The sequence below is a fragment of the Lethenteron reissneri genome, chromosome 30, assembly GCF_015708825.2.
Source record: "Lethenteron reissneri isolate LAM-NWPU_2019-01 chromosome 30, ASM1570882v1, whole genome shotgun sequence".
In the NCBI taxonomy this organism is placed as follows: domain Eukaryota; kingdom Metazoa; phylum Chordata; class Hyperoartia; order Petromyzontiformes; family Petromyzontidae; genus Lethenteron; species Lethenteron reissneri.
The window spans coordinates 13,576,243-13,597,051 of NC_083808.1; the positions used below are offsets into that span (position 1 = coordinate 13,576,243).

At 50.9% G+C, this 20,809-nt stretch overlaps 1 protein-coding gene across 1 annotated transcript in view; it reads left to right on the top strand.

The window, feature by feature from the left end:
- LOC133349547 (cadherin-related family member 3-like) overlaps positions 1–20,809 on the top strand; it is a 51,941-nt gene that overhangs the window by 6,700 nt on the left and 24,432 nt on the right. Inside the window, exons 3-7 of the mRNA XM_061563102.1 lie at positions 2,818–2,986; positions 4,180–4,265; positions 4,418–4,509; positions 13,325–13,429; positions 14,005–14,147. Of these exons, the coding sequence (XP_061419086.1) occupies positions 2,818–2,986; positions 4,180–4,265; positions 4,418–4,509; positions 13,325–13,429; positions 14,005–14,147 (595 nt within the window). The remainder of the gene's footprint in view (positions 1–2,817; positions 2,987–4,179; positions 4,266–4,417; positions 4,510–13,324; positions 13,430–14,004; positions 14,148–20,809) is intronic.

The window sequence follows — 20,809 nt, forward strand, 5'->3', positions numbered from 1 at the left end:
CATCTCACTCCTCAGTGTGTCGGGAAAGGTCCTGGCAAGGATTATTCAATATTGCCTTGCTAGTCACGCTGAGGAGAGGCTTGCGAAGCCCCAATGCGGTTTCAGGAAAGGGCGGTCTTGCACAGATGCCATATTTACTGTCTGTCTGCTACAGCAGAGATGTAGGGAATTCCAACAAGACCTACACCTCTGCTTTATTGACCTGTGTCAAGGCCTATGATACCATCAGTAGGCCTGGGCTCTGGGTTGTTCTTCGTGCTTTCGGAGTCCCTGACCCTCTGCTCATGATCATTAAGGACCTTCATGAAGGTGAGCGGGCCCGGGTAAAACGATGTGGCCAGGAGTCAGAGCCATTCCCTGTATACCTTGTGGTGTGACAGGGATGTCCTCTGGCTCCCAAAATTATTTAACATCTATTTTGACCACGTAGTTCGTGAAGCCTTCAATAGCTGTACCGGGGGAATTTCCATTTGGTACAGATATAATGGGAGGCTGATCAATGCCCGGGTGCGGTCAAGGGATGGCTCCCTATTGGTCAACCACGTTATGTATTCCGATGATTTGGTAATTGCTGTTCATTCAGAGGAGGAGTTAGAGATGCTTCTGCTGAAACTTGAGTGTGCCACTAAGAGGTGGGGCCTTACCATCAGCCCCACCAAAACTAAGCACCTGCCTGGGTATTTTGTACCATCGGACACTCCACCCCCACAACTCCGAATCGGTGATGGGGCACTTGTGGAGAGGGTGGAGAGTTTCCCATACCTGGGCAGTGTGCTCATGACCGGCTCCGGTTTGGCAGTGGAGATCTCACTCCGAATAAGTCGAGTGGCAATATCTTTTCATTGGTTGCATAACGCTGTGTGGAAGCTACCTGGTCTGTCGCTCCACACGAAGCTTCAGGTCTTCTCGGCCACAGTCATTCCCTCCTTTCTCTACGCTTGCGAAACGTGGACCCCCCTAATGGAGCATCTTCGCCGGTTAGAAACATTTAGGATGGCCTGCCTACGATCCATCCTGGGTTTAACCAGGCTGGATTGTGTGAGGAGCTCACAAATCCTTGAAAGATCTAGGCAAAGTCCCATCGGTGAGCTCCTCTGGCAGGCAAGGCTGCTTGGCTGGGTCATGTAGCCCGCATGCCCAGACACCGCATACCTAAACAGCTTTTTTTCGGCTGTATCAAGGGGGCTGAATGGGCACAGCACGGGCTAGAGAAGAGATGGAGTGATGTGGTACAGGAGGACGTGTAGCTGAGTGGACTTGCTGATGACTGGTACCCGCGGTGTCAAGATCGGCCTCAGTGGAGGAGGCTCGTGAAGGACGCTACTGGGCAGTTGGAGGCAGTCGCCCTCCAACAACAACAGAGGGCGGAGGAGCAACGCTCACAACAATGATTGGAGCGCCGGGTGGCTAAAGCACAGCAAGTTGGCACAGTAGGGGGCACAGGTGCTGCATCAGCCCGTCATCTCAGTCATCTCAGTCAGTCGACCCGTGGCACCTGGGTCTGCCCCGTGACCTCCTGCCAGGGGGCGTTCAACACTTCACGTGGCCTCAAGGTGCACATGGCCTTGCACAAGCGTCGTGGTGACGTCACCGCCACTTAGTGGCAAATGGCGGTTGTTGTTGTTGTGTCTCCGTGTCTGTGTCTTGTCTCTCCCTCAAAATTTCACACTTAACTTCTAATTTAGCAATCTTTGGGTGAACGTAATCAACCAGGCTATGCGTTAATTGTGTGTTGACCGACTCTCTGTGTTGCATTGCATTACTTTCCAAATTTTGCTAAGTTTATTTGATTAAGTGTGTTTTCTCTCTCTGTGTTCTCGTGTTGTAGTATTTCCTGCAGTTACGAAAGCTCCAAATCTCTAATTGACATGCTAATTTCTCTACCCCCCTCTCTCTGCCCCCCTCTCTCTCTATTTAAGGCCTCGACACAGAGGCGTTGTGTCTCTGTGTGCCTATGTGTCTCTCTCTCTCTCTGTGTCTCTGTTATCTCTCTCTGCTTATGTGTCTGTCTATGTGTCTCCGTGTCTGTGTTTTGTCCCTCTCAAATTTAGCAATCATTGTAAGAACGTAATCAACCAGTAGGGTGTTGACTTTAATGTTAGCCGACTCTCTGTGTTGTATTGCATTATATTTCTAAGTATACTAGGTTTGTTTTCTCTTTCATTTGTAGCTGATGATGATTGCTTGTGTTGCAATCGAAACGTCGTATGCTGTCATTTAATTTATTTTTCTCTCTACGTGACTTCACCGAAAGAAACTAAGAATGAATCATGTTGTATGAGTGGCATTTAAGAGGGATAAGTGAATGTCTTTTGTCACCAGGGGTGGGGGCTGGCTGGGTGGTCCGCGGAAATGGTTGCATCGGCTGAGTGGTCCGTGGGGCACACGAGTTTGAAAAACACTGCTCAAAATGTATCTGATCTAATTGAATCTTGGAAGCTGCGCAGGGTTTAGCATGGTCAGTGCGAGGATGGGTGACTAACAGAGCATGTGGCTGTGAGGCGCCTAGAAGATGGCACTAAGCATCACTTCTTGAAATGTTTGGGGGGGGGGGGTCTGGGTTATCCAGTTTCTTCCCACGTACCAAATAAACATTAATGGAATTTTTCAAACTTTCCAAAGAGGGACCCTCCTAAATAAAGAGTCTTGATACCAAGTGAGACTTTTACAGGTAAATAAAACACATTACCCCAAGTTTTACCTTCAATGCCCACGATGCCTCTGATAAACACTGACCACTTAGCTGTAGAAATGAATATTCAGCGTTAGTGAAATTCTAATTATAAAAGTATTTTCTCTGTGTTTGGGTGAGTGCAGGTGGCCGTGTCGTCCAACAGCCCTGTGCTGGACTATGAGAGTCAAAGCTTTTACACACTGCCCATTTACGTGACCGACATCAATGGAATTTATGTGATGGATGTTCTCACCGTCAACATTACGGACGTAAATGAGGCCCCAGAGTTTCTGGATTCTCTTGGTTTGCAAAGTAAGTCATGGCATCCGCACTCGTCACAGTGTAATGCAAACACAGGAGTGCATTTCTGTGGCGGACACTTGAACGTATTGCACTTGACGGAAATGAGGACGGTGGAATCAAAAGATTTCGACTCATGTCACACGTTCAAATGGGAAAGCAGCTGCTGAATATAAGTGCAACTTCTAATGGAGAGTCTATAGCTCACTCAAGGGCAAGAGCGACGTCGTCGGACTGTTTGATGAGGACCGGTGTGTTGTTATGCTGCACCGGTCTACCGCCAATACGTCCATTTACTTAATAAAAAAAAAATGACATGATTTATGTTTAGATCGGAGTTAAGTAAAGGTCTTGATACAATAATAATGTTCTTTATCAATAAAAAAAATTCAACACATTTTCAAGAGGCTCCCGTTTGAGACGTTACCCAATTGCTCACGGCGCATTGGTCAAGCAAACCCATTGGCAGACTCGACAATCCCAGCGACTTCAGCTCTCGGATAAAACCCTTTTACCACATGTACCCATAATCACAGCAAAGGGAATTTTGTTAAAAAAATTGCGTAAATAATATATTTTTCTTGTAAAAAATTGTGCAAGGCAAGTTACGGTTCATTTAAAAAATTGGTACACAATTAACGTGCTTTAAAAAACGCCAAACCTTTTGCTTAAATCGGCGGCCTTGGAGTACCAATATAAATCCCATGCATAAAAAGAATGGCACTCAAACATGCATGAAATCGAACTAAGATTGATGGGTTCGGAGCACCACATGCTGCCTCCCTCTCCCTCGCCCACCTCCACCGCCTTGTGGTATATAGAGAGCCTACAAGGGCTACGTGGAAGATCGTGCAGGCACATTGATTAGTGGGGTCTGACAAAGGGCCGTCCTTGTTATGAAATATTGAAATGTATTTACTGTTGGCCAGGGATTGGCAAACTTGCTGCTCCAGAACCGCATGTGGCTTTTTTAAGGACTGCTTCGTGACGTTATTTATTAAGAACCACTGTCACGTATTCACCACGTGCATTGCAGCTATTGAAATATTGAGGTCTATTTTTGTATAAAATTTGAAAAAAATTCTCTTCTTGTAATCTTGGTTGCCAACCCCCTGGTGTAGGCTCTGTCATAGCTAATAAGAGTATGATCTTGCAGGAAATTAACGTTTGTTTCCAATGTTTGTGTTTCAACACCTCCTGTCTAGCACTGACATTATACGTTCCTGAAAACTCTAACATTTACGTGTTGTACCAAGTGCTGGTGTGGGATCCAGACAATGATGTATGCACGGTAAGAGCTACCACTACGCCATGTCACCATCCCAGAGGGGTGGTTACTTCCACATATAATACAGATGTTCTGTATAATTTTCAAAGTCATTTTGTTGTTGATCGTTTTTAAAATGTGTTTTTTTTCTGTGTGTGTGTGTTGTTCGCTTTCAGTTTCTTTGTTCACCCAACACAGATTTTGATATTACTTCTCTTGGAGGACTTACGACGAAGAAATCATTTAACTATGAAATTGACTTCACAAAGTAAATCATATGTTCCTCATCTCTTCAATCACTGTTATACGAATAAACATATTAAGTTAATAACCTATTGCAACACATTTACATTTAATCTGTTTTTTGGCATTGCCACTTTCCTATGGGGACAAACATCATTGTATACTGTTCCTTGCAGTTGTAATGCACTTTGAGATACCCTTTCAAAATGGAAAGCAACTTACAAAACACGTATTGATTACGATATCATCATAGTGTAGAGGTGTAATTGCGCATGGCTACGAAAGGTGTCGTGTGATTATGCATGGCCACGGATGGCCAACAAACACAAAGGGCGGGGTTACGGCCGTACACAGGGGTGGCGCTCGCACCGACGTCCGCATGTACATCCCCCACGGGCCCCCCCTTGGGGGCAAGTCCTATAAAAGGTGATGAGCCGAAAGGCTCGGGAGTCGGGACTCAGCTTTAACCAGAGAAGAACGAAGACCTGCTAGTATAGGCCCCGGAGCTCCCCTGGCTCGCTGTCCTTCTAAGGGCCGACCAGGGCAAGCCGGTGGCGTGGCCCCGAGAGCCCAGACGAAGCTGGTCTGGTGACTCAGGGAGCCGGGATCCCAGCTTAACCAAGCTGGGACAGATAGCCTCCCCTAGTCCCGTAGTGGAGGAGTTGGTATAGGTTAGAGGGGTTAGCTGTCGAGAAATCCCTGTAGCCAAGTGACCTGTACAACTGTGTTGGTGTAATAAATAAGTGTGCCTCCGATCCTGTCGTCAAGCCTCCATATATACTTACTACATCTGGGGTCAGAAGTAAACGTCCAACGATGGACACACGAGGGACGACACGTACCAGGGAGTCGGAGATGGAAGACGCCGCGGCCGAATCTCCACCAGTGATGGCCGGGGTCGAATCGGAGCAGCCGGGGCCGAGTACGCCCGCGCCGCTACGACAGGAGGAGGGGGATGCGTCGGCCGAAGGACTCCGGCTGGCCCACTCTCGCCTGGCGGACCTGCTCTACGCCGCGGCCGCCGCGTTGGAGGAGATCACGCGGCTGGGGGCTGGAGGAGCAGCGCGGGTCGACGACGGCAGCTGGCGCGGGGCGACGTTTCCCGCCACCCCGACGCGGCTCGCGGTCAAATTTCCCGCCATCTCTACAGTACGAGCGGAGGGCGGGGCCGGCCCGCGTCACGTGTCTGCTGAGCGCCAAGCACAAGCCGTGACATCATCAACGCCGGCCGGCGCGTCAACATCAGAGCGACCGGCGATGCCATGTGCACGGCCCGCCCACACTGTATCATCGGCGGGGAGCGACGGAGAGCGTTCTGCGGCCACGGACGCCGCCTTACAACAGCGTCTGCCGCCTCTTAAAGAATTTGTCGGCGCTGACGGAGACTGGGGCGGCTTCAAGAGGCGGTTCATCGCTCATCAAGAGATGGCGAACTGGTCGGACGCCGAGGCTCTACGCGCGCTGCCAGCGATGCTGGACAACGACGCCCTGGCTACCCTCACCTCGGCGCCGAGGGAAAAGCGCGCCACTCTACACCTGGCGTTGCAGCTGCTGTCAGCCGTCTATGGGCCGCCTTCGGACTGCAGGCAGCTGTTCCACGATCGGAGTCGGGGCGCCAACGAGTCACCCCTGGCCTTCCGGACGGCTCTCCTGGCTCTGGCGAAGGCTGCTTTCCCAAGGATGGACGAGGATGGAGTGGATGCCATGGTGGCTGAGAAGCTGCTGCTACTCGCTGACGAGCTGGACGTCAACGTCCTGGCTCAGGACGACGCGGAGATGTCGTCCCTGCTGGTCGCGCGCCACATCCACGGGGGCTTGCGGTCCCTGCGTCGGAAGGCGGCAAAGGGGGCGGCCGGCCATGCCATGGCGACCACCGCCCTCCCATCGGAGGAGGTCTGCGGGGTGGAGCGGCGAGGGGAATGGAGATCGGCGGCACCGCAGGCTCGGAATGGACCGAGCCGCCAGGAGCAGCCCAGGTCATCTGGGGCGCTCACACGCTGCTACAACTGTGGCCTGCAAGGCCACGTTGCGTCAGGATGCCGGGCTCCCCGTCAGCGCGGGGCGACACCTCGTCAGGACACCACGCCGTCTCCTCCCAAGCTCCAGCAGAGAAATACGGCGAGTCGCGGCACCTCACACGTTTGGCCCACGCACACATCCGACACACACTCACGCGCTCAACTAAACAGGGCTCCAAATTCCCCGTCCGTCGCGCGCGATTGTTCGGTAATGCGGCGAGCGCTCCAACCGGGTCAGTGGTCGGAGCTCGCCCATCGTGTCGTTGCCGCGTCGGCGGGATCATCGGTCGTGGTCGGTCACATTGATGGGGTAGAGGTGCGGATTTTAATTGACACAGGGGCATCGGCGACCATTATATCTGATTTAATTTATAACATCCTTCCCGTTCAAAGTCGTCCCTTGCTCCCTGTTGACGTGCCGTGCTATGCCGCTAACGGGGGCTCTCTGGGCATTATTGGCCAAATCCGCGCCACTATCTGCATTGGGGACATTAAATTATCCGGCCCTGTTTTGGTTTCCTCCTCACTCGCGGTTCCGTGCCTGTTGGGGACGGATTTTCTGGCCAAAATGCCCATCCGTATCCTTATTGACCAAGGGTGCATTGAGCTCCCATCGGGCCGACGCGTTACATTTCTGTCTTCCCCCACCACGGAGCGTCGGGCGTTTGCCACCGTGCAGGCGCTCGTCACAAAAACTGTGCGCGTGCCTCCGGGGGCTCAGATGCTCGTCCCTCTTAGGTTGCGTCGGCCGTTTGATGCAGGGGTTGCGGATCGGGGGGTCTTGTTGGGTCCATCTCGGGCCGGGGTCAATGGACCCGATTTGCTCGCGGCTCAGACTATGGTGAGAGGGGATGGGGACCCCTTCATTGCAGTCCTTAATGTGGGATCGCGAACGGCCGTGGTTCCTCAAGGGACCGTGCTTGCACACGCAACGCCGGTGCCCTATGAGGAACCACTCGTGGGTCAGGTATCCACCGATCCTCCGTCGCGACCGCATTCGGACTGTGATGACGAATGGCTGGATGCGCTTTGCGCGGGTTCAGTGGACCTGTCTGACTCGCAGCGCGCGCAGCTGCGAGTTCTCCTGAGCGAATTTGCTGACGTTTTTAGTCAACACAAATTTGATATTGGTTGTACAAAATTGCTGCGACACCATATTGACACGGGTGACAGCGCGCCAATCCGCCAAAATCCCTTTCGGTTGAGTCCCGCCGAAAAGGATCATGTCAAATCGGCTGTTGATGACATGCTAGCCGCCGATATCATTTCCCCTTCCAACAGCCCGTGGGGCGCGCCGATCGTTTTGGTGAAAAAACACGACGGCTCACTGAGATTTTGTGTTGACTTTCGGCGTCTCAACAAAATCTCTGTGGCAGATGCGTACCCGCTTCCTCGGATGGATGAGTCGCTCGACGCCTTGGCCGGTGCGCGATTCTTTTCCACCCTTGATTTGCTATCTGGATTCTGGCAGCTTCCTCTGGATGACGAATCGAAACCTAAGACTGCTTTTCGTACACCGCAGGGCCTCTTCCAATTTAACCGCTTGCCGATGGGTTTACATTCTGCGCCGGCAACTTTTCAGCGGTTAATGGAATTGGTCTTGGCAGGTTTGCAATGGGATTCGTGTTTGATTTACTTAGACGATGTCATCGTCTTTAGCAAATCCTTCGAGGAACACCTCCAGAGGTTGCGTGCTGTTTTTCTCAAAATGCGGGCTGCCAATTTGAAATTTAAACCACAGAAGTGCCATTTACTCCGCGAATCGGTGCAATATTTGGGTCACATTGTTGGGCGCTCGGGGATATCCACTGATCCCGCCAAAACGGAATGCGTCAGCTCCTGGCCGACTCCCACCTCTGTGGGAGAGGTCAGGAGTTTCATTGGGTTCGCGTCGTATTATCGGCGATTTGTGGCTGACTTCGCTACGATTGCGAAACCATTGCATGCCTTGACGTCCAAGGGAGTCAGGTTTCATTGGGGGCCGGAGGAGGAGGCTGCTTTTCGCGCCCTCAGAAATGCTTTGGTGGGAGCTCCGCCGTTGAATTACCCGGATTTTTCACAACCCTTCTTGCTCGATACAGATGCAAGTAACACGGGCATCGGGGGCGTGCTGTCCCAGCTCATTGGGGGCGTAGAGCATGTGGTGGCTTACGGTAGTCGGGTACTGTCTCCAGCCGAACAGCGGTACTGCGTTACCCGTCGGGAATTATTGGCGATTGTTTATTTCATTCAGCAGTACCGCCCGTATCTGTACGGTCGGCGGTTCACCGTCCGTACAGATCATGCGGCCCTACAATACACCCTGCGGGTTCAACAACCATCGGGCCAGTTGTCTCGATGGTTGGAGATTCTCCAAGACTATGACTTTGTCACCACATATCGTAAGGGTCTCCGCCACACGAACGCTGACGCCCTGTCGCGATTGCCACCCACTTCAGAGTGCGCGTGCCTCTTGGGTTCGGGGCGTTGTAGGCCTCCGAACGTCACCACCGAGTCGGTCCTCGTGGCCGCTGCCGATGCACCTTCGGTTTCGGGTCCTATTGAGCAAGAAGGGAGGGATTCGTTGCTGGGGTTGTCGGTCGCGGAATGGGGTCGCCTCCAAATGGAGGACACCTCCCTCCTCGCTCTGCGCCGTCGCGCCGGGGGGGTTGGCCAGGGGGTGGAAAACGTTGACTCGTGGGGGTTGTTCCAGGGACTTTTAATGCACTGGGATGGTAAAACCCGGCGCCAGCGGCTCGTGGTGCCTGCTGCTTTAAGGGGTAAGGTGGTATGGGCTGTTCATGAGCGGCTTCTGCACTTGGGGGTTCATAAGACCTTTGCCACACTCCAGCTAGATTTCTTCTGGCCGGGCATGGAAAAGGACGTGGGGGATCTCTTGGGGTCATGCACGCAATGCGCGCAGAGGAAGCCACCTGCTAGGGGGTCCAACCCTCCGCTGCAGTCCATAAAAGTTTCCCGGGTTAACGAGCTCGTCGCTCTGGACATACTTGGCCCATTTCCCGCTACGCCCAGGGGCAATAGGTATTTACTAACGGGGGTTGAATACTTCACGAGATGGCCTATGGCCTGGCCCCTGGCGAACCAGTCGGCAGCAGCCATCGCGGAGGCCTTTGTCCAGGGCTATGTCCTCGACAAGGGTGCTCCGGAACGGCTGCTTACTGACCAGGGTAGGAATTTTTCTGGTAAACTCCTACGTGAGGTGTGCGACCTCTTGGGTACGGAGAAGGTTCGGACCTCTCCGTATCACCCACAAACTGACGGGATGGTGGAACGGCTGCATCGGACCATCACGTCCATGCTGTCCCAGCAGGTGTCGGTATCCCAGACGGATTGGGACCTCCGCATAGCCGGTGTGTTGCAGGCCTACAGAATGGCTCCTCATGCGGCCACCGGATTTTCCCCTTTCTTTTTAATGTATGGGCGCGAAGTTAACCCCCCTGTGGCGACCCAGCTGAAGCTCTCGGCGCTCCCGGCGAAGTCTAATTTGTCCGAACACGTTAAATTTAACATCGCTCAATTGTCTGAGGCGCGGGAAGCGGCCGTGCAAAATTCTGAACTCCGCCAGAAGGCGAACGAGAGGCTTCGGTTGGGGCGGGTGCAGGTGGTCAAATGGGAACCAGGGGACAGGGCGTGGTTGCACTGTCCTCAGGTGCCGCTGGCAACCTCGTCGAAATTGGTACGGCCGTGGCGGGGGCCAGTGGAGGTCGTGCAGGTTTTGCGGCCGCAATGTGTTCGCGTCAAATGGGGGAGGCGCCGGTGGTATGTGCACCCCTCAAGGTTAAAACCATTTGTCGCGCCGCCCCGTGGTTCACACACACACACGCATGGCCAAACGTGTGAGGGTGTCGCCGACTCCCCGTCGTCGCTGCACTCGCCTAACCTGACGCCAACTGTTCCGTCCCCAGGTGAAACAGGAGTGACGGGCCCACGCCCACCAACCCCTCCCGGTGGGGTCGGGGGTCACTCGGCAGCGACGCCTGACTCTCTGGCACCCGGACCGTCAACAACCTTCACTGAGCGTGCCAGGACGGGCCCTTGTGACGGGCCCGCCGCGAGAACGCGCGCCAAAACGCGCAGACTGTTGTGAGGTCGGCCGTTGGGGGGCCTTGCGGGCAATGGAGAGGGTGTTGTGAGGTCGGCCGTTGGGGGGCCTTGCGGACAATGGAAAGGGTGTTGTGAGGTCGGCCGTTGGGGGGCCTTGCGGACAATGGGAGGGGTGGCGTCCGGAGTGTATATATATGTTGGTTTTGGGGTGCTTATTCAGGGAGGGCGCGTCGGGATATTTTTTTTCCTCTCTCTCTCTCTCTCTTCCTCTTGTTGTTCTGTTAAGGTTCTCTTGTTCTTGTTAGAAATAATTTACGCGAGGCACACACACGGGGGTTTGTGAGGGATACACCTTTATTCAGGTTTTTTTGCAGCCAGGGACGGCTGCGAGCTGTACAGGGGGGGGTGATGTAGAGGTGTAATTGCGCATGGCTACGAAAGGTGTCGTGTGATTATGCATGGCCACGGATGGCCAACAAACACAAAGGGCGGGGTTACGGCCGTACACAGGGGTGGCGCTCGCACCGACGTCCGCATGTACATCCCCCACGGGCCCCCCCTTGGGGGCAAGTCCTATAAAAGGTGATGAGCCGAAAGGCTCGGGAGTCGGGACTCAGCTTTAACCAGAGAAGAACGAAGACCTGCTAGTATAGGCCCCGGAGCTCCCCTGGCTCGCTGTCCTTCTAAGGGCCGACCAGGGCAAGCCGGTGGTGTGGCCCCGAGAGCCCAGACGAAGCTGGTCTGGTGACTCAGGGAGCCGGGATCCCAGCTTAACCAAGCTGGGACAGATAGCCTCCCCTAGTCCCGTAGTGGAGGAGTTGGTATAGGTTAGAGGGGTTAGCTGTCGAGAAATCCCTGTAGCCAAGTGACCTGTACAACTGTGTTGGTGTAATAAATAAGTGTGCCTCCGATCCTGTCGTCAAGCCTCCATATATACTTACTACAATAGTGACAATTATACTACAATACTCTATATCGATCTTAGCACTTAACTGTATGTATGTTAAACTTCTTTCGCACCGTACGTAGCCGCACATGCTAATCTGAGGTGCCAGGAAGGACAACAACTGAAACATGCTGCTTATAATTATGATTGGCTCAAATAATTATTACCAGCCAGGCTTCTCAAATGTGTTCTCTATGTATTCACTGTACATTGCTTCAATGGCTCCCGAACCCCTCATTACATGTTTTTAAATATATAGATATAAAATAGTAACCCGCACGTCCAATTCCATCCTTCTGGGCAGCCAGCAGGCAGGCAAAACTTTTGTCTAATATAGGATAGTATGACGTGAACCATGAACCCAGCTCAACGCTGTGAGATGCGGGTGACGTCATTACGCAGCTATGCAAGGTAGCATCACCACTGTGGAAGTGCATTTACCCATGGGCCAGGAATCTAGCCAGGCAGGTATGAATCCAGCAAGCAATACTGTACTTTTCTTTTAATAATGTATAGTATCACTCCAGCATTTCAATAGGATATTTAATTTCACCTCACTATCAAGACAATCAGTGTTTTAATAACACGGTGTTTTTGTTCACTTCACTCAACACCTGAATCACTTCCTTATTATGATTACGCCAGACAAGTGAAATGTGTTTTTTTACATGATCCAATATTTGTAAGTTCACTGGCGAATCAAATTGGAGGAAATGGTGGCCTGTTGTAACATGCCGTCATGCCAAGTAACTTCTACACAAAAAAAACTCACCCAAGTTGTCTTGGCACCATTCTGTTCTGTTTGAGTAGCCCGTGGACACTGCCGGTCCCTCGGTTGCTGGCACTGCGTTGATGGTTTGGACGCCATCCAGCGGCATTGGCACCTAAATATTCATATGTTAAGCGGCAACCGTAGCCAAGGAATTGCACACGGGGACCTTGCTTTACAAGAAAAGGATATGGGTTTCATACCTGGCTCAAGAAGCAATGTTTTTTTCAGTAAATAACGTAATTACAGGAATTACCCCATCACACACCTAAATGTGTCCGAATGTGCGCACAGAATGCTCGAAGGAGCACACTGAGCGTTAACCAATCGTAAAAGTCCTTTAACATTTCCAGCCCTTTCTCTCCCAACTCAGGCCCCAAATCCTCAGCAAAAACAAACCCCGTTTAGGCAGAATCGCTTCACAACCTGACCGTTCCGCCCCACCTTCTCGTCTCACCTGAACCCCGACACCTCGCTCTCGGTGCGCAGTTGCTGTCCACTTCAGATTAAAAATAAAGAACAATCGAATTACTTCATTTGTTGAAGGTGTGTGCTTATTACGTGAAAACAAATCGCTTGTATTCACTTTTAGACCAGTGCTCCCCAACACTTTTGGACCCGCGGACAGCTCTCAAAAAATGTTGCGCTCCACTGTGTGATAAAAAAAAATGGTGTTGAGAAATTACTGGTCCAGATGAAACAATGTTCATTATGAAAATCTCCATGAGTTGCAGAAACGGCTATCAAACTTGGGAATCGTTTCACGTGACCTCATTTCAGCTAAGCGCAGAGCTGCTGCATGCAAGCTCATTGTACAATCCATGTCCACATCAGCCCTTCCCTTTAACTGTGCATTTTGAAACAACAGGAAAGACTATAGATTAGACTTAGACTCTAAATACTCTTAGGTATGCCCAAGACGTGTTTCAGCAGCACATTTAGATTTCTCCAAAGGCTGCAGCCTCGACACCATAAATTTAGGTTATGCATTTCTGATTTTGATGTATATTCAAATCAAAGCATGTTAGTTTCATAATCATGCTATGTTTTTTTTATTACTCAGCTATACACTAAACATTATCGTGTCAGATGGAAGAGGTCTCTCAGTGAATGGAACCGTGCTCATTTTCATAGAGAACATTAATGACAATTCACCCTCCTTCACCAAGTAAGTATCAAACAACATTAAATTATCGTATAGCCCAATTAATACCAAAGTCTAAGCAGTGATATTATCGTTGGCATGCATCACCGGTGGCGAACCATTAATGAAAAATGTATTTATGTTTTTTGTAAATTCTGATAAGAATGTGCATCGGCGCATGAATAGAATAAAAATTATTACAATATTTGTTTTAACAAAGTGACTCAATTTACTGTTGCGCGCATTATATTCACCCAGAATGCAGCTCACGTCGTGAGATCTCAGACGCTAATTAGGCTCGAGCCTGGATACTGCCTGGGTGGCTATACCGTGCGCTGCAGATTGTTGTCGGCTGCACGGCTACTTGGCAGTCGAGGGCAGTGCAGAAAAAAACAATTGTACTGCCATTCACTGCTCCCACATCCAAGCTTCTCATCTTCATCAACCCGCACTGACCGGCCCGATGAATGTCCGTTGCGGTTAAATAACCCCCAAGACCTGCACGGTGTGGGGAGGCCTTCATGTGGCAGTGGACTTACGTGATGTGCCTGTGTAGCGGCTGGAGGGATTTGTTGATTCTCATGGCTTGTTTCTGACAGTGTCGTAGCCCACAACGTGACCATCCCAGAGGAGCTCGCCCTGAGCACGCTCATCACCACACTCTCGGCAACAGATGTCGACAACTTGGGCCTTCTCACCTTCTCCATTGATACAGCCACTGGATACCTAAGTGTGGACGCAGGTATGCTGCTCACAGCCGTTGCATTTGAAGTACCGGTGAAGACACTTGACGCCGAGGTGGAGGCACACGGATATTTATTCAACACAGCTCGTATGTGACATACAGCACTGGAGGGGGTATCGGCCCCCTCACCCGACTAGCTAAGGGTACACTTCCTAGCTAAGTCCTAGCCTGCCTTACAGTCCTCCACTACTGGGCTAGGGGAGGCTACTTGGCCCGACACTGGTAAGTCGGGCCGGTACCCGGAGTCCCAGACCAGCTCTTAGAAGAGCACCGGCTCTGGCTTTCGGGACCACGCCGCTGGCTCAGTCCTGTTCGGCCCTGATAAGGACATCGAACGAGGGGAGTCCAGGGCTCTATCTAAGACGTCTTCAGCCTTCTTAGTTAACTATAACATAACTCCCTCGAGCCCATATAACGTCCCCTTTTATACCCAACCCTCCTTGAGGGGTGGGGCCCCGGGGGATCATAACGCCAAACCAGCCCCCCCAAGGGTGTCTGGCTCGGACGTCGCAGAGGGCATCTCCCTGTGCACACACGTAGCCCCGCCCACTGTGTTTCTTTCCCATAGACTGCCATACATAACGGCCCTCTCTCTAACACCCCTACATCACTCCCCCCTGCATAGCTCGCAGCCGTCCCGGCTGCCAACATACAGAATGACAATAAAAATGAATTTTTACCGTAACCGCGCGTGTGCCTCACTAATTTTCAACAACAACAAGAACGGCAACAAGAACACAAAAAAAATGCAACAGCAAGAAGAGAAAACAACCCGACGCACCCCCCCCTTGAATAGATACGAATTCCGTAAAAAAACAAGCTATATACAATTTGCAGGAAACCCACCATACACACAACACACAATGAACACAACCTATATACATGAAAACTGGCTAACCCACTCGAACTTTACGAATCTCTAGCTCACTGTTTCAACGCGCCTCAGAGGGTCTCAACCTCCGAGCCGTCAGGTCAAGCCGTCAGACACAGCATGACGGGACCACACTCCCTGAGCCATGTGAGCACACAGCCCACTAGGCTAGACATACCACGGAGTGTTTTAATCTCCGGGCTGTCAGGTCAAGCCGTCAGACACAGCATGACGGGACCACACTCCCTGAGCCATGTGAGCACACAGCCCACTAGGCTAGACATACCACGGAGTGTTTTAATCTCCGGGCTGTCAGGTCAAGCCGTCAGCCATAGCATGACGGGACCACCCTCCCTGAGCCATGTGAGCGCACAGCCCACAAGGCTGGACATACCACGGAGTGTTTTAATCTCCGGGCTGTCAGGTCAAGCCGTCAGACACAGCCTGACGGGACCACACTCTCTGAGCCATGTGAGCACACAGCCCACTAGGCTAGACATACCACGGAGTGTTTTAATCTCCGGGGCTGTCAGGTCAAGCCGTCAGACACAGCATGACGGGACCACACTCCCTGAGCCACGTGAGCACACAGCCCACTAGGCTAGACATACCACGGAGTTTTCTAATCTCCGGGCTGTCAGGTCAAGCCGTCAGACACAGCCTGACGGGACCACACTCTCTGAGCCATGTGAGCACACAGCCCACTAGGCTAGACATACCACGGAGTGTTTTAATCTCCGGGCTGTCAGGTCAAGCCGTCAGCCAATGCATGACGGGACCACAACGCTCATGTTAAACACGCAACACTCACAGGGCCATCCTGGTCAGGATCTGCGCCCCAAGATAAGTGACAGCCAGCACAACAATTCCAAATCCCTGGCAGCATGTCACCATCGCAATTTAACACCATCACATCACATGCACCTCACATCCCGTATCCGTACCCCTCATCTCCGAGACTCGCATTGCAGCAATGCAGCTGTACCAACCGAGTGGAGAGAGCGACGCAATTAACGGAAACGCACCCCCGATCCATGTAGAACACAAGGAGCATTCCCGCACAAAAGACATCCTACCATCACAACACATACACCTCACATCCCGTATCCGTACCCCTCATCTCCGAGACTCGCATTGCAGCAATGCAGCTGTACCAACCGAGTGGAGAGAGCAACGCAATTAACGGAAACGCACCCCCGATCCATGTAGAACACGAGGAGCATTCCCGCACAAAAGACATCCTCTGTGCAACAACGGACAGGAACCAACCAGTGGGTTTGAACCAACCCGAACCTGTAATTTCAAAATCCCCTTCAACATTAACCAAATAACACTCGCACAAGGCAAAATGCAAAAAGAACAGAGGGAAAAACCGTCCGCGAGGAACACAAAACCGGAGAGTCAAACTGAAAAAGTTCCTCCCAGCAGTGTCTCCATAGTCGGAACCCTCTCTTCAATCACGGACCCCTCTCGCTCTCACCACCGATGCCCTCCCCCTCTCTTCTTACTTCAATGGGGGGAGGGAGGCCCGTAATCACAGGGCTGCAGTGGTACGCCGCCAGGCCGGCACACAAGGCCCACAAGGCCGGCACACAAGGCGCAAAGCACACAAGGCGCAAAAGGCGGGAACGCCGGCACGTTGAAGTGGCGTGAAACGCCGGCATGGTGCAAATGGCGGGAACGCCGACGCCGCCGAAACGGCGCGAACGCCACAGCCAATTTCGCCATCACTCACCAACACCCGGCCACTCCCTTGCCACCAGCAGCTGGTCGAGTTGACGGGCGACGTCGTTCCAACTCGCCGTCGATGGCGAGCAGCCCGGGCCCGCAGCCTCTGATGGAGCGCAGCGGTTGGTGTAGATTCCTGCGGGCAGATGTCACCTCCTCTCGGCTGTGCGTCGGTGCGAGCGGCCGATGGGATCGCCTGTCGCGGTGGTGATGACGTCGCAGCCTCAGCGACGGCGATGCCGGAGTGGATGTGTAGGCTGGCCACGCCCCGAACAGCTGCAGCGTCGATGGCGGGAGTTTCAAACTCGGGCCGCTCCGAAATGGCGGGAAGGCGCCCTGGTCGCCGGCCCGCCTCAGCCCGTGTTGAACCACCGGCCCCCAGCCGCGCGACGGTCTCCAGCGCGGCGGCAGCGGCACACAGCAGCCCCGCCAGCCTCCCGTGAGCCAGCCGCAACGCGTCCGGCCGTGGTCCTTCCTCACTCAGATGCCCCGGTAAGGAGACATCAGGCCCCGGCTGCACCATGGCTTGTGTAGCCGTCTCGGGCTAGACGATCTCGGCAGTATCTTCCTCTTTCGGTACTTTGGGCTGCGCTGTCTTCCGCGTGTCCATGTTCGAGTTTTACTTCTGACACCAGTTGAAGTACCGGTGAAGACACTTGACGCCGAGGTGGAGGCACACGGATATTTATTCAACACAGCTCGTATGTGACATACAGCACTGGAGGGGGTATCGGCCCCCTCACCCGACTAGCTAAGGGTACACTTCCTAGCTAAGTCCTAGCCTGCCTTACAGTCCTCCACTACTGGGCTAGGGGAGGCTACTTGGCCCGACACTGGTAAGTCGGGCCGGTACCCGGAGTCCCAGACCAGCTCTTAGAAGAGCACCGGCTCTGGCTTTCGGGACCACGCCGCTGGCTCAGTCCTGTTCCGCCCTGATAAGGACATCGAACGAGGGGAGTCCAGGGCTCTATCTAAGACGTCTTCAGCCTTCTTAGTTAACTATAACATAACTCCCTCGAGCCCATATAACGTCCCCTTTTATACCCAACCCTCCTTGAGGGGTGGGGCCCCGGGGGATCATAACGCCAAACCAGCCCCCCCCAGGGTGTCTGGCTCGGACGTCGCAGAGGGCATCTCCCTGTGCACACACGTAGCCCCGCCCACTGTGTTTCTTTCCCATAGACTGCCATACATAACGGCCCTCTCTCTAACACCCCTACACATTCACCTGCGCATGCATCCCACATTACTAATTAAATTGGTGACCATATAAAAATGAATATAATGAATCAATCATGATTTCGTACGTATGTTAACCTTCTTTCGTACTTACATAGCCAACCGTGCTAATTGGAGGTGCGACAATCACATTTATAATGTCGCGATACCGCAAATATATTATTTAAAGATTGTAAATGTAATTCAATTGTTTTAAATGTTATTATTAGAGTTGCTATAGCTGTGTTGGAGCAAAACAATAGCGATGTGCATATATTTTTTATTCTAAGAGATTCTATGCATTTAACAGAAAAATTAATGTAATGCAAAAATAAAATGCAATAATTATGATTTTGTCATCTAAGACCAAACACGGTCATGAATGAAATAAGTAATATTTAAAAAAAAACTTTTTTTAAAACACACTTTAATGAAATGTACCGCCCTAGTAATGGAAAAACTCCACGACTCCAGGAAGTGGCCCTGAAGCTTGCCATAACGTAAGGGGCCGTGGTCAATGATAGCCAACGTGAGTTTACCATGGACAATTAGAGCCAAGCCGAAACAGAGTGAGTTAATAAAACACGTTCCTTTGGAGTGGGTAGGTAGGAACTTGGTTGGACAGCGCATTCGTGCACGACAGAAAGCTCGCGGTCACGTGACGCACTTCAACCAATCCGGGAGCGTACATGTTTGGGAGGGGCTATGCACGACAGACAAATAATCCCTGGTGGGCAGTGTGGAACTGTTGTTCCTACCTGTAAAAGCGTGTAAAAACACAGAAATGAAAAGTGTGCAAAGAGCATTAAGTGGTGCATGCTTAGAATTACACTGAGAGACAGCAAGAGGCGCGCGTGAATTAGGGGGACCATCATTTAAATTATTGAGATATTAATAGAATGGCAGCCAAGAAATGAAACGCGTCTGCAAGGAGGTGCACAGTAGAGATGGAGCAATGAAATCAGTTTGAGCGCTCGCTGGTATATTAGATTGCGCAATCATGAGAGCCGGCGGTGGCTTGGATAGACCTTTATCCAGCACTGGATTGACAATGGTTGAGGATGATGATGGTTTTAAGAAAGGTTAAGTATCCATGTAAACAGATGGTAATTAATACCCCATACAGTAGTGAGGGAAAGCTGACGCTTATCTGCATATTCTTCAATTTAGAAATCTTGTATTTCACGCTTAAACCTACGATTCTACGATCGTATTGTTATTATTTGCCAATTTATACGACTTTATAATATTTTAATTAAATCTATGCAGAAGTTTTCCACGTAAAACAGCGTGGTTCTAATTTTTATTGAGTTTTTTTTTAAGTTATACTAAAGTCACTCCAAGAAAATATCGAAAACTGTTACCACATACGTAGATTTTATGTAAATAACAAGACAGGGGATACTCTACTCTTTGTTTATTTGGGTAAAGTCACGTAGGTAGAAATAAAATAAAATAAGACAGGGGATGCCTAGAATCTTCTAATCCAGTCGTGGTGCAATGTGTACACTCACGTGAACAATCTGGGTGCTCATTCCCATCTTCATTTAACCAGGTAAGAACCCATGACTCCTCTCATACACGTGTATATGGGAGGGCACTATTCGCACATTGTATTTTCCACATTTATCCACAAAAATAACTCCCGTTTTTCGTGCGGACACCCACAATCATACGTGAATAATACAATGAAGCTACCACAACTTCCAGGTAAGACTCCTCTTTATCCACAACATGCCATGGATAATGTATGTATGTCGAATTTAGTGGCGTCGTGACGACATTATCAGCTCGGGCGGTGTGGCAATCGCTCAGGTGAGGCCCCAATATTTGTTTTGTCTCGCACGGTCGCACCTAGGCCATTATGCAGGGTGCTTCAAATACATTTTAACACTTCCGAGAATATGCAACAATACCACAAGAAATGTGCCTCCGGGCTCTGGAGACCACCTAGAGAATATTCCAGACATGTGTTGACAATGATGGCGAACAAGTGGCGACTCTTTGACTTATTGCAACTATTAGCAATTAGCATACCTTTGTTATCATGTTAAAGTGTATTATCCGTTCTTTTTTCCAGTGCAAATGATAGTCCCATACAAGTGTTAACGTTTTTTTAAGCACCCTGTATATTGAGGCTTCTCATGTCAAATCATAGCATTTCGTTCGCGGTCTCGAACATTATAATGCTGTAGAGGCGCTCCATCTTCGGTCAAAATGCAGCCACGACAGCTCTGCTTGTCTACCTGGTTACAGTCTGATGGCGACAATGTAAAAACAAATGCGCGAAGCGCAAATTTGTGGAAGCCAAACGTTAACGCTCTGATTAACTTAAAATAAAACGTGGAACGTAAATAAAAAATATTTTCGTAAAAAAATAATTTAAACTGCCTTTTAAATAAGTTTTAGTTCTTTGACACCGTTGTTCAAAATATATCTCGTGGTGGTTGTCAAGGGGGCCCTCCAACTCGTAGCTTTGGCCACCAGGGGTTGAGCCAAGCCCCCCCTCCCAAACTCCTTACACCGCTCCTGGTTGCATTTCTTTCGCACGTTACGTAGCCATAATGGGGGGTGGGGGAGGATTTGCCGATACCAGGAACCACTCATTATCTCCATCAAATTATCACAGCTATAGAAGTGGAGGGTGCCACACTATCATCATTGCAAATCATTAACTGTTTCACTTTAACCCCGGTGAGGGCCCATTGAGATTCAATGAGTAACATGTATTGACTTTTTTTATTTCGACACATTTCGCATGTGTTTGTAACGATGGTTTAGTTTAGTTCATGTGTTCGTATACATTATTTGTGTTCATAATTTAGAGGGGCTTATATCGTTG